At 43.7% G+C, this 17662-nt stretch overlaps 1 protein-coding gene across 2 annotated transcripts in view; it reads right to left on the bottom strand.

The window, feature by feature from the left end:
• LOC136610206 (small COPII coat GTPase SAR1A-like) overlaps positions 1-14532 on the bottom strand; it is a 57141-nt gene extending 42609 nt beyond the window's left edge. Inside the window, exons 1-2 of one of the 2 annotated variants that reach the window (XM_066589449.1) lie at positions 14483-14532; positions 8535-8610 (exon numbers count right to left, since the gene is read on the bottom strand). In XM_066589449.1, coding sequence (XP_066445546.1) covers positions 8535-8592 — 58 coding nt within the window. In that variant the 5' untranslated portion in view covers positions 8593-8610; positions 14483-14532. Of the gene's footprint in view, positions 1-8534; positions 8611-14328; positions 14454-14482 lie in introns of those variants that run through there. The other variant, XM_066589448.1, reaches the window with a different exon arrangement.
• Between the last annotated feature and the right edge of the window lie 3130 nt (positions 14533-17662).

Below are 17662 nucleotides of genomic sequence, written 5' to 3'. Positions count from 1 at the left end.
TGAGGGAGTACGTAGCCGATTATACCACTGTCCTCCGTGATGCCTCTGCTCCATACAACTATAGGGTGTCAAAGCTGGACACGTGGCACGAACTTGCGCTGTATGCCCTGGAGGTGCTGGCTTGCCCTGCCGCTAGCGTCTTGTCAGAGAGGGTGTTTAGTGCAGCTGGGGGAATCATCACGGATAAGCGTACGCGCCTGTCAACTGACAGTGCTGACATGCTTACACTCATAAAGATGAACAAAGCCTGGATTTCCCCAGACTTCTCTTCTCCACCGACGGAAAGAAGCGGAACCTAATGATTCTTTTTGCTGCAACAGGAGAAAAATGCATCCTCTATCACCACAAAAAAGGGGGAAATAGCATCGCCAATCACTCTTGGATATTATTACTCCTCCTACTCCTCCTCCTAAAACAGCACTTCATCCCACTGAACTGCAAATTTTTCTTTGGCCTAAAAGGCTCTGTTTAAAAGTTTTTTACAATTTTTCAAAGTTTCAAAAGTATTTATACTTTAACAGAAACCAATTTTTTTTACAGGGCTGCCTCCAGGCTCTATTACAAATTAAGCAACAGCGAGCTGTATCTTAAAAAAATGTTTATCGGTTTCACCTACCCTCGCGGTTGAGCAATTTTTCAGGGGTACACTTGTACTCTTGGTACACCAATTTTTCAGGCCCTTGCCTATACTGTTATCTAACTACTTTTTCTGGCCTTTGTCTACACTCTTGGTAACCACATTTTTTTCAGGTGTTCGCCAATACTCTTAGTACACCAGTGTTTCAGGGGTTCGCTTACACTCTTGCTACAGAAATGTTACAGGGGTCCGCCTATACACTTGTTACTAAAAGGATTGAGGGTTCGCCTATACTCTTGCTACAGAAATGTTACAGGAGTTTGCCTATAGTTTTGCTAAAGAAATGTTACTGGGGTCCGCCTATACTCTTGCTACATAAATGTTACTGCAGTCCACCTATACACTTGCTACTGGAAGGTTTGAGTAGTTTGCCTATACTCTTGCTACATAAATGTTACTGGGGTCCGCCTATACTCTTGCTACAGAAATGTTACAGGGGTTCGCCTATACTTTTGCTACAGAAATGTTACTGGATCCACCTATACTCTTGCTGCAGAAATGTAACTTGGGTCCACCTTTACTCTTGCTATAGAAATGTTACAGGGGTTCGCGTATACTCTTGCTACAGAAATGTTACTGGGGTCAGCCAATACTCTTGCTACAGAAATGTTACAGGGGTTCGCCTATATTCTTGCTACTGAAATGTTACAGCGGTCCGCCTATACTCTTGCTACACAAATGTTACTGGAGTCCACCTATACTCTTGCTACAGAAATGTACAGGGGTTCGCCTATATTTTTGCTACAGAAATGTTACTGGGGTCCACTTATACTCTTGCTACAGAAGTGTTACTGGGGTCCACCTATACAGTTGCTACTGAAAGGTTTGAGGGGTTCGCCTGTACTGTTGCTACAGAAATGTTACAAGGGTTCGCCTATACTTTTGCTACAGAAATGTTACTGGGGTCCGCCTATACTCTTGCTACAGAATTTTACAGGGGTCCTCCTATTCGCTTGCTACAGAAATGTTACAGGGGTTCGCCTATACTTTTGCTGCAGAAATGTTACTGGGGTCTGCCTATATTCTTGCTACAGAAATGTTACTAGGGTCCGCCTCTGCTGTGGTTGCACAAAGACTTTCCATTGCAGTGTTTTACCTGTCTGGCACAAATACACTGATTGACTAGGGTAGAAATTTGGGCCAAGGCCCTAGGCGGGGTGAAGCTCTACCATGTTTGGGCACTCTGTTTTCCTCATGTGTAATACCATCTTTCAGTTCCTTGGCCTCACCTATGCTGTGGGTGCACAAAGACATCCCATTGCAGTGTTTTACCTGTCTGGCACAAATACACTGACTGACTTGGGCAGAAATGTGGGCCGAGGCCGAGGTCCTTGGCGGGGTGAAACTCTGCCATGTTTGGGCACTCTGATTTCTTCCTGTGTAATCCCATCTTTGTGCACCGACAGCATAGGCGAGCCCAAGGAACTCAAAGACTTCCCATTGCGGTGTTGAGCTATCTGACACCTACACAGAATGAATTGTGTGGGGACACATGGATTTCCCATTGCTATGTAACTCCCGGCACCTTGGGTCACACAAGGTGGAGGTTGGGACCGATCCTGACCCTGGGGCCGCTCACGTGCTTCCCACACAGAGTATTGCTGCATTGTGCAGATGTGTAGAAGTGCTGGCACCTGAGTCCCCTTTATGCCCATGTTTGCGGCTCCTGACAATTTTGTGACGGAGGTGGCATGGGATTGGAATGATGATCGTTCATCAATTTATCATCCATTCTCAACAGCATTGTGGGCTATTGCCCACACTTTCGCTGCCTTGCCCTGCCAACCCTCTGCGGTGTGTGCCTCCGGTTCCTCCTTATCCAGTACGCACATATAAATCGACATGAGGGTGGTGTGGCTATTAATCGAGCGTGTGGCATGAGGCCAGCTGAATGCTGCACAGGGAAAATTTTGTATGCGCTGTGGACGCAGTCGTGCTGGGGGTTGGAAAGCAATGCCAGCATGTAACCCAGGAGAAGAGGCAGCGGTGTCACCCGCAGGCAGTGATTGTCCTTGGTTGCAGGTAGTGTGGTGCTTAGCTAAGATGTGCCAGTACGTGTGCCTTGCTAATGAGGTTTTGTCCCAAGTAAACTGTTAGGGAGGTGACCGCCAGGCTCTTGCCCTCATTTTGGCTTAATAGTGGGGCCTGGGAGCCTCAGATGCAGCCCTGCATGCTGCCCCTGCCATTCCCTATCCGTTTCTGTGGTGTTTCAATGACTTTCTGATGTTTTCATGTGTTTCACAAGTCATCACCTATGCAGAGCATAGGTCCCATACAAAAATGCTCAAGTCCCCCATTGACTTCAATGGGGTTCGTTACTCGAAACGAGCTCTCGAGCATTACGAAAAGTTCGACTCGAGCAACGAGCACCCGAGCATTTTGGTGCTCGCTCATCTCTAATTGTCACAGTGCAGAGGGATCAGCCCTATTCTCATTTGCACAAAAAAAGACTAGAAGCAATGGGATGAAACTGAAAGGGAGGAGACACTGATTAGATATTAGAAAAAACTTTTTGATAGTGAGGGTGATCAATGAGTGGAACAGGTTGCTTTGTGAGGTGGGGAATTCTCTTTCAATGAAAGTCTTCAAACACACGCTGGATAGACATAAGTCTAGGATGATTTATTGAATTCTGCATTGAACAGGGGGTTAGACTAGATGACCCTGGGGGGTCCCTTCCAACTCTATAATTCTATGATTTAACTAAAAATTGTTTTATTTTCTTAACTGTGTACATTTTTAATAACATTAATTAATATTAGGGATGAGCGAACGTGTCCGTTACGGACACATCCGCACCCGGACACCGGCTTTGCCGAACACTGCAGTGTTCGCGCGTAAGTGTCCGGGTGCCGCCGGGGGGCGGGGAGATGCGCGGCGGCGCGGGCGGCAGTAGCGGGGAACAGGGGGGAGCCCTCTCTCTCTCCCTCTCCCCCCCACTCCCCGCCGCACCCCCCCGCGCTGCCACGGCGGCCCCCGAACTTTTTCGCCCGAACACTGAAGTGTTCGCAAAGTTCGGTGTTCGGGCGAAAAAGGGGCGGAGCCGAACGTGTTCGCTCATCTCTAATTAATATGTATTATGTTTACAATTTTTTTTTTCCGGTCTTTTTTTTTTTAGTATGTTCATAGCTGACCTAGAATAAGGGTATATATTTACAGTCCATGTAGTGAATATGGTGATGGTTGGGAATGCTAAATATGTAAGGTTTGATGTTTATGTATCTGTGTTTTTTTAATAAAATATATTCATGCTGTGAATATATTGCCTTATTAGGCCTCCAGCAGACAGCCGGGTCGGATCCCGCTGGGAGAATACTTGCAGCAGAATGCGAGCTGTGCCCCTGCAGTGACCTGGTGCTCACCTGGTGCTCACCTCCTCCCGGCGTCTCGCTCTGCTCGGCGCTGGCTGTCGCACAGCCGCGCATGTGCAGACCAGAACTGGCGCGTAACCAGTGATGTTTCTGTGCGGGGTTCGCACAGAAATAGGACATGCCGTGATTTGTTTACCGTGCAAGTTTTCACATGGTCAAATCGCAGTTGCCTGCATAGGATTGCATTATCTAATGCAATCCTATGGGAGCAGGCACAGGCGGAAATTCCACCCTTCTGCATTTGGCCTTAGTTTTCTAATAATACTTTATTTTACTTACATTTTTTACTCTTTTATTTAATTCCATAAAGGTACAAAGCTTATAGAGAGCTAATAAATATTGATTCAACTCTGTTGCTTTACTAGAGAGAGAAGAGGGGGCAGCACAAGTGGCTGGGGTAGGGGCAGTCACAGAAACACACTGTGGTTTTACAAATCAGGACAAAATAAAAAATCTGGCTCCTAGTAAGTCTTCAAATTAGGTAAATATACAAACTCGGATGAACACCACATAACAAATTACACTGTCATTATTTATTTTACAAAAACTGGGCTAGACTGCAGAAGCAATGTGTGAATGTGTGAAGAATTAACTTCACCCCATTAATCAATAACTTGAAGGAATCATTTTCTGTACCAAGGACTGGGGGGAGGGCAAAAAGAGAGACAGGGGGGTAGACAGTGTAGATAGCAACCTGGGACGAAGAAATGGAAAGGGGGATCAAGAAGGGGGTGGGGTTAGTACAGCTAGAACTGACAGAACAGCCAATAGTACCATTAATAGCAAAATTAATATAAAGAACAACCACCGTATAAATTGCATGGCAATGAATGCAAGAAGTCTGATCGGTATGGTGGGTGAGCTTGAAGTGAGAATGTCTGATGAAAATTACGATATAGTGGGAATAACAGAAACATGGCTTGATGATAAGTGCAATTGGACGGTGAATTTACAGGGTTACAATCTCTTTAGAAGAGATCGTGCAAACCAGAAAGGAGGAGGAGTATGTCTGTATGTTAAATCGTACTTAACACCGAAGCTACGAAAAGATATAGGTGCAGGAGTTGGATGTGTGGAATCTCTGTGGGTAGAAATACAGGAAGAAAAAAATCCTGACTTTAATTATACAGATATAATATGGGAAGATGAAACCTGCAAATCTCACAAGAGTGATAAGTTCTTGAGAACAATCTAAGGTAACCACCTTACCCACCTTCTGCGGGAGCCAACTAGAGGGAGGGCGACTCTGGAGTTACTATTAACTAACAAACTGGACAGAATGACCGGGGTGCAAGTGCAGGGACACTTGGGAAATAGTGAACACAATATAATTAGCTTCCAGCTGTCATTTAACAGGAAGCCTTAGCATGGAGCGACAAAAGAACAAAACTTTAGTAAAGCAAAATTTGATCAGCTAAGAACTACTATTGGAAACATTAATTGGGATAATGTCCTCATAAATAACAGTACAGATGACAAATGGGAGACGTTTAAAACATCCTAATGACCTCATGTAAGCTCTTCATACCCCTTAAAAACAAAAGAACTCGACAAGACTGTAAGGGCTCCCACCCACTGGCGTTTTTTTCTCCACCGCGATTCTAAAGTTAAAGTCTCGCATCGCAGTGCGAGAAAAACGCCGGAGATACCCCAAAATCGCTGGGATATCGCTGCGACATTGCCAGTCTTTTCAATGGGGCCAGCGGCAGCAGCGCTAGCCCCATTGAAAAGATATGGAGAATGCCGTGGACTTCTGTCACAGCTGTGGCAGAAGTCCGCTGCATGCTATCCCATTGCTTTCAATGGGATCGGCACTGCTGCCGATCCCATTTAAAGCAGTGGTTTCTGACAAGCCCCGCAGAATGATTATCGGAGAAGGGCTTAAAATATAAGCCCTTCCCCGATAATCATCAAAAAGTGGTTAAAAAAATAATAAAAAAGTTACTCACTAAAGATGAGCGAACACCAAAATGTTCGGGTTCGCGTTATTCGAAACGAACTTCCCGCGATGTTCGGGTGTTCGTTTCGAATAACGAACCCCATTGAAGTCAATGGGCGACCGGAACATTTTTGTATTTCGCCGATGCTCGCTAAGGTTTTCATGTGTGAAAATCTTGGCAATTCAAGAAAATGATGGGAACGACACAGCAAGTTCTCCTCTGCCACAGCTGTAACAGCTGTGGCAGAGAAGAACGATGTTAGCCCATTGAATTCAATGGAGCCGTCAATACAGCCGACTCCACTGAATGCAATGGGCTGCCGGCGATCGCGGGATGAATTGTCGGAAAGGGGTTAAATATATAAGCCCTTTCCTGCAATTCATCCAGAAATGTGTAAAAATAAAAAATATATATATACTCACCTGGTGCCGACAGACGGAGTTCAGCGCGGCAGGCTGCAGTTCTCCTGAACTGCTCTGAACAGCTGTTAGTAGTATTCAGCAGCCGGGGATTTAAAATCCCCGCCTGCTGAATAAGATGCCTCTGAATGGTCACAGCCTGACCAATCAGAGGCCAGCCCTCACTCACACCCATTCATGAATTCATGAATGGGTGAGTGAGGGCTGCCTCTGATTGGCTCAGGGGCACTCTCCTGCCCCTGAGCCAATCAGAGGCAGCCCTCACTCACCCATTCATGAATTCATGAATGGGTGTGAGTGAGGGCTGGCCTCTGATTGGTCAGGCTGTGACCATTCAGAGGCATCTTATTCAGCAGGCGGGGATTTTAAATCCCCGGCTGCTGAATACTACTAACAGCTGTTCAGAGCAGTTCAGGAGAACTGCAGCCTGCCGCGCTGAACTCCGTCTGTCGGCACCAGGTGAGTATATATATATTTTTTATTTTTACACATTTCTGGATGAATTGCAGGAAAGGGCTTATATATTTAACCCCTTTCCGACAATTCATCCTGCGATCGCCGGCAGCCCATTGCATTCAGTGGAGTCGGCTGTATTGACGGCTCCATTGAATTCAATGGGCAAACATCGTTCTTCTCTGTCACAGCTGTTACAGCTGTGGCAGAGAAGAAGGATTTGTCTTCTATATGTTCTCAATGGGGTTGGCGCTGCTGCCGCCGGCCCCATTGAGCGCATATAGAAATGATTTCTCAGGGAAGAAAGTTAAAGTAACCCGAACATCCGAACATCGTGTGGTGTTCGTTACGAATAACGAACATCCCGAACACCCTAATATTCGCCCGAGCATCAAGCTCGGACGAGTACGTTCGCTCATCTCTATTACTCACCTCTCCTGCTGTTAGCCGCGTCTTCCGGATGGCTCCCCGGCACTGCTACTGAGCTCTTTCAGCAGACGGGGATTTAAAAATCCCCGCCTCCTGAAAGGGCTGTGCGGATTGGCTGAGGGCTCAGCCAATAGCAGCTAGTGCTTAGCTATTGGCTGAGCGCTCAGCCAATGGCAGATAGCTCTTAGCTATTCATTCATGAAACTCCTGCCACAGCTTCCACAGCTGTGACAGCTGTGGCATTCTCCATATCTTTTCAATGGGGCTAGCGCTGCTGCCGCTGGCCCCATTAAAAAGACTGGCGATGTCGCAGCGATATCCCAGTGATTTTCTCGTACTGCTCTGCGAGAGTTTTCACTTACTCTTGCAGCGCAGTGGAGAAAAAAACGCCAGTGGGTAGGAGCCCTATGGGGTACATGAAAAAAAGAAAGGGTTTAAACTACTAAAACAAGAAGGCAGCAAAGAAGCACAAAAATCATACAGGGAAAAAAAGAAATCATATAAAGAAAAGATCCAAATTGCTAAGGAGGAGGCAGAGAGACTGTGGCCAAAGAAAGCAAAAATAATCCTAAACTATTCTTCAATTATATAAACAATAAAAGGATTTGTTTCGGAATATATACACTTTGAAATTTGTCTCAGAGGCGAGCTAGAAGTCACGGGTGCAAACTACACCAGCTTGCCAAATGCATGCAGACTGATATACATGAGCAGGGAGAGAGTCTTCATACAGCAGGTAGCGAAAGGCCAATGCAGCCTGCCCTGTGACTTGAACCTCAGCTCCAAATCAAACTTCAACACTGCAGTGTTTCAGAATAGCACTTATAGCAATGGAAATCCCTATCTCGAAAACATGCTGCCCGTGGTTTGGGCAGCATGAGCCTGATTGCAGAATCCTTTTAAAATTTGAACAGAACACCATAGCCTCCACCCACCATGGGGTTCCGAGTTTATGTAAATATTCTATAGATTTAATGCTTCATGTGGATTAAGAATTTAGAGGCATACACATGGACAGTGTATCTCTCATGCACCTCTACCGCAGCCCTATTACTGCTCTATACAGACAGAGCTGTAATATGGCCATATGCATAAGGCATAAAATTGCAACATTATAAACCTGGCTTAACCTCATTAACACAATTAATATGTTATATCACAAATATAAGCTATTGTTGAATTTACACTAGAATTGTATACTTAGTAGTTCTTTGTTACTTTGATACCTGTTCTACATTGTTTTTGGGCTAATAAAATATATTATCATGGATTCCCACAAACTTACCTAAATACTGAAGAATGCTGCTGAAACCACTGTATATCCAGTTGTATAGGAAAGACATATCAAATGGTTAGTAAGCCTATAGAAAAGCAAATAAGATCTTATTAGTTTCATAGTCTACGCTTTTCAAACAGACAAGAGTCTAGAGCAATGAACACAGTGTCATCAGGAGCTAAAAGAGGTTGATGTCTTCAAAACAAATGAATAGTTGTATTCGTCAACTAAGCTGCAAAATGCTTTATTATGCTGAAATATTACATTAGCTCTGCTGTAAAGAAATGTAGCACAAACATCACTTTTATGGCTTTCAATGGTTCAGACTGATAAGAAAAAGATCTGTCTTTCTCCTACACAAATATAGGAAAATTGGCATCCTATGAAATAGTTGTGTCTACTAGGGAAATTAAATTGTGAAACAGATTGGGTGACTTCTAGAAAGGGAGCTTTGATGAACTATATAAAGAGGCTGAGCAAAGCAGTGGTGGTTCAGAGAAGACAGTCATGCTGTGCTGATTGCTGAGGAAAAGAGCTGTTGCTGAGGACTGTTGGAGCTGAGAACTACTCCTGCTAAGAATCTCTAGATCAACAAGCTTGCCTACCGCAGACAGAGACTCCCAGTGACTATCCAGGAGGGTAGTAACCAGCTTAAGCATCCACCAAGACAAAGCTCATGAGAAAGACTATAACATAGTGGGAATAACTGAGACCTGGTTGGACAAAAGCTGTGACTGGGCAGTATACCCCTTAGTGAAAAAGCCTGTTTGCACCTTAGTGACAAAGCCAAATTTTGAAAATCTGACATGTGTCACTTTAACGTTGAATATCTCAGTAAAGGTTTTGCATATCCAAGTGATTCTAGCAGGTTTTTTTCACCAAATATTGTACTTTATTTAGGTGGTAAAAAATAGACAGAATTTGGGAATATTTATTAAAAGTGCTAATATTGGGAACATTTTGAAAAAAAATTTCACATTTTTAACTGCAATATCTCAAATATGTGGAAACATACTGTACAATTTTTCAATAAGCTATATCTTTCCATCTGTTTACTTTATTCTGGACATACATTTGAAAAACTTTAGTTTTTTTTTTTAACCATTCAGGAGACATACAAATTTAACATTACTTATCAACATTTTGAGGAACACTTTGTTTTCCTACACCAAGGCAAGATTGCAAAGGCTCATAGCTGTTAGAATGATAGGTGCCCCCCCCCCCCCAAAAAAAAAAATGATCCAATTTTAAAAACTACACCCCTTAATATACTCACTGAGGGGTGACATGAGTATTTTGAACCCACTGGGTTTTTTTAGGAGTTAATGCAATTTAGAGGAGAAAAAATATATTTTTGCAAATATGTCATTTTAAAGAGATTTTTTTTATAGTGCATATGAAAATGAGGATTTGCACCCCTGTGTTCATAAACATACCCATTGTGGCCCTAATCCTATGTCTGGCTGCACAATGGGGCCCAACTTGAAAGGAGCAGCCGGTGGCCCTCAGAGCAGACATTTTGCTTGAAGGCCTTTTAGGCCCCATTGCACACTTGTAGAGCCCTTGAGTGAACAAAATGATGGAAAACCCCCACAAATGATTCACTTAACGAATTCATCTATTTTGACCGCACAGTTTTTGAATGAATGAATGAATCTAAGCAAAGCAGAAGAAAAAAATTACGATTTTCATTTTTTTGGCAATTGTGCCATTTTAAAACCATTTTTTTTGTATAGCACACATATGAATGAAGACTTTCATCCCAAAATGGATACCCCTGTTTGTCCTGTGTTCAAAAACATACCTAGTGTGACCCCAATCTTATGTTCGTATGCACACTGGGGCCCAAACCGAAAGGAGCATTAAACCTCACCTGTTTTTTAACTTCTACATGATCGGCGTTATCCTTTGGATAACGGTGATCATGTGACCGGGGACAGCTCACCGCGGCCCTTAGTCACTGCTCCAGGCTCTCGGCTACCTTTAGTAGCCAGAAGCAAGGAGATTTTAAATTTCTGTGCCCTCCCCAGCTTCTGTGCTTGCGTCCGGCATTTTGCCGATGGGCTCATGTGCCAAAGCTGGGTCAAGATCGGCAGCTAAAGAGCCTGTCGGGGGACATTGCCGTAGGTCTTATGTAAATGATTTCACCTCCCCTCACGGATCGGATCCGTGACCGGAGATGAAACGTTAACTTATTTACTTTTACGCGATTGCCTTTATCCATTGGATAACGACAAGCACGTGAGCAAGGACTGCGTACCAGGGCCCCTTGGGGAAACTCTAGGCTCTTGGTTACATTTGGTAGCCAGTATCAGGGAGATTTTAAATTACCCCAGCAATCTGCGGCTGTTATGCATGCATCGGCCACTCTGGCGACAGACACGTGTGCAGAAGACGGTAAGTTCCATGGATATGATCTGTGAGGGGAGTTGAAATAAACTTTTTACACTTTTCTTTACTTTACATGATCACCGTTATCCATTGGATGAAGGCGATCATGTGACGGAAACCGCAATTTCATAATCATACTAGCTGGAAGAAGAGGGATTTTAAATTTCCCAGGCCTCCCGTCCTTCTGCACATTCGCCTGATGTCCTATGTCTGGCGCTCATGTGCAGAAGGCAGCATGAATCCTGGAAGGACTAGAACACCACGGGACATCGCGGAGGATGTAGGGGAGTACTTTCAGCTCCCCTCATAGATCTGATGGATGTGAGGGGAGCTGAATCTTTAAGCTTATTTTACTTTCTGTTTAGAGACCGTTATACAATGAAAAATAGCATTTTGCAGCCCACCATGATGACTCCATATTGTTGGCTACCTCCAACAGCCGACAGCAGGGAGCTGTTAGGTATAGGGTTACCACAGGGGGCACTGGCGGCCGGCGGTTGCGCTCTGCTCCCCCTGGCGCCATGGGTGTCAGTGCGGGCGGCTCCGGTCGGGGTTCCCCTGTGTTGGTAGTTGCCCACTCATGCTGGTGGTGCATGCCCAGCCGCGCTCAGGGATGCGCTCCCTCTGGCCAGCCGCACAGCTCTCTGTATGGTACACGGCCCCAGGGAGAGTCGGTCTTATCATCTCCCCTAGGAGCGTGTCACCTTTCCCCGCCCTGTCTGGCCAGGGACTTTCACATATCAGGCTGCTGAGTGCTAGTAGAGGATTCCAGAGTTTGGCTAGCACCCACATATTCTGTTCCCGACTGATTTGTTCTTTGACCCACTTTTGCTTTTGACTCCGCTCCTGTCTTAGTCCCTTTGTACTGCGCACGTGCCTCCCCAGTTTGACTTGGTTTCCCTGACTACACTCTGTGTTACCCTTTGTCGTTTTGCTCTTGCTAGGTTTTGACCCGGCTTGTTTTGACCATCTGTCTCCTGTCCCTCTCCCTTGGGGTCTCTGTCACTAGGTCAGACCAGGGACCGCTGCCCAGTTGTCGCCCTGGGGCTTGGCCCAGGGGGGCAAGTAGGTAGAGATACAGGAGTGGGCTGGTGTAGGGAACCCCCCCTGGCCATCTGTCCCTTACCCTCCTTAACAAGAGCTGTCACATCCATGGCCCCCACGGCTCTGTTTCTATGGTGCACAAACTGAAATACAAATGGCTTGATAACTGTATTTTATGGGTCAGTATGATTACTACGATACCAAGCTTATAGAGGTTTTTTTTGCTGCATTACTTGTATTTTTTTTAAAAAGATATTTGTTTTTTAAATTATTTCCTACCACTATCTTCTGCGCGCAAAAGCTTTTTTATTTTTTCATTGAAATAGTGGTGTGAGGGCTCATTTTTTTCCGGGACATCCTGTAGTTTACGTTAGTACCATTTTGGAATACATATGACTTTTTGATCGCTTTTTATTGCATTTTTTCTTGGAGACAGGGTGACCAAAAAGCGCATTTCTGGCGTTCTTTATTTTTTCTTTCTGACCACGTTCATCGTACAGGGTAAAAAAACAGACGCAGCGATACCAAATATGTATTTTTGTTTTATTATAAATATGGCAAAAGGGAGGAGAGGTTTAACTTTTATTACTTCTTTTTTAAATAATTAGTAAAACTTTATTGTTCTTTTTCCTTTTTTTTTTAAGTTCCCACAGGGGACAACAACTTGCAATGCTTTGATCGCTCCTGCAGTATGATGTAATGCCACAGCATTACATCATACTGCGATCTGACAGGCAGTCTATCGAGCCACCCCATGGGCTTGATAGGCATTCTGCCATAACAGCCCTGGGACCTTTTAGAAGTTCCATGGCCGCCGTGACATCCACACGGCTCCCTGTGATCTCATTGCGGGGGGCTGTCCGGGACCATCGAACATCATTTGGGGGATTTAAATGCTGCAGTCAGGATTGACAGCGGCATTTAAAACGTTAACAGCCCCGATGATCCGTGCCAGGTGTCAGCTGTAAGAAACAGCTGGCACCTGGGATTTTCCAAGGCATATACCTCCAAGTTCTAAGTTAATCAAGTAATGTAATAGATAGACCATGGTTTATAGCGATGGGGTCTGTTCAACTAGATTGGCACATGGCAAATGTGGTGCCAATATTCAAAAAGGGGTCAAAAATGAACCCAGAAACTACAGGCCAGTAAGTATTACTTCTTTGGAGGATAAAATGTTTGAAGGGTTTCTTAACTATGCTATACTGGAGTACCTCGATGAAATTAGCTGATATTCTGATCAGCTTCTACAAAGAGGTTAGTTCTAGATTGGACTGGGGAGAGTCATTGGATCTTTGATATCTTGACTTTTCCAAAGTTGTGATACTGTGCCACATAGAGGTATATAAAATGAGAATGCTTGGTCTAAGTGAGAATGTGTGAAAGTGGGTAATTAATTGGCTCAATGATAGAAAGCATAAAGGGGTTATTAATGGTACCTACTCTGATTGGTTCACAGTTACTAGTGGGGTACCACAGGGGGCAGTATTGGGCCCTATTCTTTTTAATATATTTATTAATGACCTGGTTGAAAGATTGCACAGTAAAATATTATTTTTTGCAGATTATACAAAACTATGCAAAGTAATTAACACAAGAGAGGACAGACAGCGGTTGTAAACAGATCTGGATGGGGACTGGAAGTTGGGGGACAGGGCAGAACAGTGGGAAATTAGGTCTAACATGTAAGGTTATGCACATGGGCAGGGAAAATACATGTCAACATTACACGCTAAATGTGAAACAACTGAAAAGAACTTGACGATTTTAATTAACTGTAAACTTAACTGGAGCAACCAGTGTCAGGCAGCTGCTGCTAAAGTAAATTGGATTATGGAGTGCATCAAAAGAGAGATAGGGGCACATGATGAGAACACTGTTCTTCCTCTTAACAAATTACTGGTCAGACCACACATGAAATACTGTGTACAGTTTTTGGCACTGGTACTCAAGAAGTACATATCAGCACTTGAGCGGGTTCAAAGGGAGGGCAACAAAATTAATAAATGGAATGAGCGGACTACAATACCCAGAGAGGTTATCAAACTTGGAGTCATTCGCTTTGGAAAAAAGACGGCTGAGGGGCAACTTAATAACTATGTACAAATATACCAGGTGTCAATACAGAGATCTCTCCCTTGATCTATTTATACCCAGGACTGTGACTGTAACAAGGGGGCGCCCTCTACATCTAGCTCATTGGCATCTACCTTACTGGGGCTTTTTTTTTGCTTTCCTCTGAATCAATAGTGGGGGTAACTAGATGGACAGTTGTCTTTTTTCAGCCTAACATACTATGTTACTATGATCCTGAGATCTCCTGTAATCACAAACCCACAATACAAGCACAACAGATACAAATGGTTACCTTGTGCAGCAGCAGGATGAGGCAGAGATAATCAGGTGATTCCGTGAGTGTTCCTTAGTATAGTCACACGATCCTAAGAATCAGGCTGTCTCCTCCTCTGCTGCTGCTGCAACCTCTACACTGTAATATCTGAAAACAGTTTCCTGTCACTCACATGCCTGCTGATCAGACCTATTCCAGGTTGTCACTGAAGTAAGGATCCTCCTTATAGCTCCCGGAACTGGATCATGCACTACTGCAGGCTGGGGAACACCAATACAATCAGTCACAGTGACTAGCGTGACAAGTTCAGAAGTTTTCCCTAAAGGGTTATTCTTACTCCTTCTGTACAACTACAATCTGCAAAAGCAGAAACTTCAGGATTACCATTATGAACAAATGATGAAGTCATATATGTCTATAGCTGAGAATACTGATCTGAACACATCAGAAGCCTTTACTGTGAACTATAAAATCTGTAACATTTTCATCAGCTTAAAAAATAATCACAGGTACAATATTTTCTTAAAGAAAAAATGTACATAAATTTAGAAAACGAGAGCATCCACCAATGTGCCAAACAAAGGGGTAACAGCAACTAACACTGGATAAGGGAGCGTTCACACTGCGTTTTTCAACATATGCGTTTTATACTGTAAAGTATAATGCGTATACCTCGCAAAAGTGTAAAAACAAATGCAAACATATATCTCATTTGCAGTATATATATATATATTTATTTTAAAAAACATATCCTTTTCCATAAAAATGTATACTTTTGCAAAGAAAAGAAGAACAGAAGAGGAGAATGAAAATAACATCGGAGGAGTTGTTTATGGGTGGTTTGCTAATGCTGCCTAAGGGCGAGCACCCACTGGCGATTGCGTTTTCCGCGGGAAAAAAACGCAGCGTTTTCGCGGCGTTTTCCGCATTTTTCTGTTAATTTCCATTGACATTCATGGGTGCATTAGGAGAAAAATAAGGACACATATGCAACTGACAGTTCCTATGTTAAAAATGCAAACGCAACGCAAAAAAAACGCCAGTGGACAGGAACACATGTTATCTCTATGCCTGTGCAGGAAAAACGCAAAACGCAGGTAAAAAAACGCCAGTGGGTGCTCGCCCTTATGCACAGACTGATCTAAATCCCTCAGAAATTCAGCAGTACGATCACACACCATGCCAGGACAAAATCTTGGCTATCTAGTGCGGCTCCAATGCCGCTTTCTCCTCTGAAATAAAATAAAGATGCCGCCCGACCAGCAAGGCAAAAAGTTGTGTCTATCCACTGCATATGCAGTATACAGTAGAAGTGTGGTGCATATGCTGCATATATGTGTGTGTATGTATCTCTGTATGTGTGTATATATATATATATATATATATATATGTATATACACACACACACACACACAGACTCTTTTTAAATAAATTCAGAACACACTTTGTACTTTGCAAACTTCTGTTGCTCAATCAAGACAAGCTTTACAGCCTGTGTCTCTCCACTGTCCACAGCTTCTGGGCATGCCAAAAGGGGAAGACTCAAAGTTGTTGTCTTGTTTTGTCTGCTACTTGATCTCCGCTGCCAAGTAATGTATCCATTTTTACAGGGAGTAATGGTATTCTGCAGTACTGCATACTGCACAATACATCAGAACGTAGGAGGTAACCATTGCAAAAAAAAAAAACAGTAAACAATAGAGATGAGCGAGCATACTCGTTTCGAGTAATTACTCGATCGAGCACCGCGATTTTCGAGTACTTCCGTACTCGGGTGAAAACATCCGGGGGGCGCCGTGGGTGAGTGGGGGGGGGTTGCAGCGGGGAGTGGGGAGGAGAGGCCGAGTAGGTTCGCCCATCTCTAGTAAACAAACATGTATATTTTTTTGCTGGACATAATAGTGTAGTCACCTACAGTGTACTGCAAAAAAAAAAACAAGTTAAAACGCAAACATGTGAAGCGTAGACCATACATTTGTATGTTTGTGTATGTTTTTTATTACAAAACTTTATATATATGTTAAAGTATCAGTTTTGAACGGCCGCTATGTTAAGTCAATGGAGAAGGGCAGGGGAGCACGAGGAGACAAATCTCCTGCAGCTGCCCAACCCACCTGCTGGCCACTCTGTGAGCGAGCCAGCGCTACTAGCTCCCGTGTGATAGCACAGAAGCAACTGTATGCAGAGACGAGTGTCGGGCCTCGTTTGCTCCATCTAAATGGACCCTAAGATAATATGTACAGTGCAGGTTTATGATTATACATGTACAGTGGTGCTTTGGGTTAAGAATTTAATTCATTTCGTGATGGAGCTCTTAACCCCAAACACTTGTAAGTCAAATCAATTTTCCCTATTGAAATGAATGGAAAAGCCATTAATCCGTTCCGGATCGAGAAGCTCTCCCACTGATTTCAATAGGGATGGCGATGTCTCATTGAAAGCAATAGGACGCCAGCACCCCCGCAGTGATTTTCGGGGAAGGGCTTTAAATATAAGCCCTTCCCTGAAAATCATCCCTAGCTGTAGTAAAAAAAAATTATATATATATATACATATATATATATATATATATATATATATATATATACCACCTATCCGCCGGGGCCCAGGAGCGAAGATGGTGAAGATGACAGAAGACCATACTACCCAAACCAGAAGGATGGTAATGATTTGGTAAGAGATCTTAGTCTTATAAAAGCTAAAGCAGAAATTCCGACATCCAGGCTGAAACAGTGGAACTTGCTTGATGTTTTCTACCTTCTTCACCCTTCAAGATGGACTCTGTTACTGCCATGATGTGACAGGTCTATTCAGTGAAATTGGGATACCTTGTAACGCACAGGGTTGTCGCCTTTTCATCGACAGTTCTTCCAAGAGCCTGAAAGCAGTTCTGTTCCACAATGGAAATCAACTTCCATCCCTTCTAGTGGCTCACTCTGTACATCTCAAGGAGGAGTACAGTAGTGTGAAATACCTGTTGCAAGTTCTGAAGCACGATCAGTATGGTAGGGAGATAATTAGAGAATTCAAGATGGTTGCTTTCCTAATGGGTCTTCAATGTGGTTTCACAAAGTTTTCTTGCTATCTTGGTCTTTAGGATAACAAAGCCAAAACTAAACACTACCATCAATGAGACTGGCCTGAATGTATTGACTTCACTGTCGGACGAAGCAACATCATTTGGGAATCCCTAGTAGATCCTAAGATGATTCTGATGCCACCTTTTCACATAAAACTCGGGCTTATGAAAGTTTGTCACAGCTCTAGATAAAGAATGTTACAGTGATGAAACATCTACTAAACTTCCCCCCGAAGCTGACTGAGGCCACGGTAAAAGCTGGCATCTTTGTGT

Source organism: Eleutherodactylus coqui, chromosome 2 (assembly GCF_035609145.1).
Source record: "Eleutherodactylus coqui strain aEleCoq1 chromosome 2, aEleCoq1.hap1, whole genome shotgun sequence".
Taxonomy (NCBI): Eukaryota; Metazoa; Chordata; class Amphibia; order Anura; family Eleutherodactylidae; genus Eleutherodactylus; species Eleutherodactylus coqui.
This window is presented reverse-complemented; position numbering and strand designations above follow the sequence as displayed.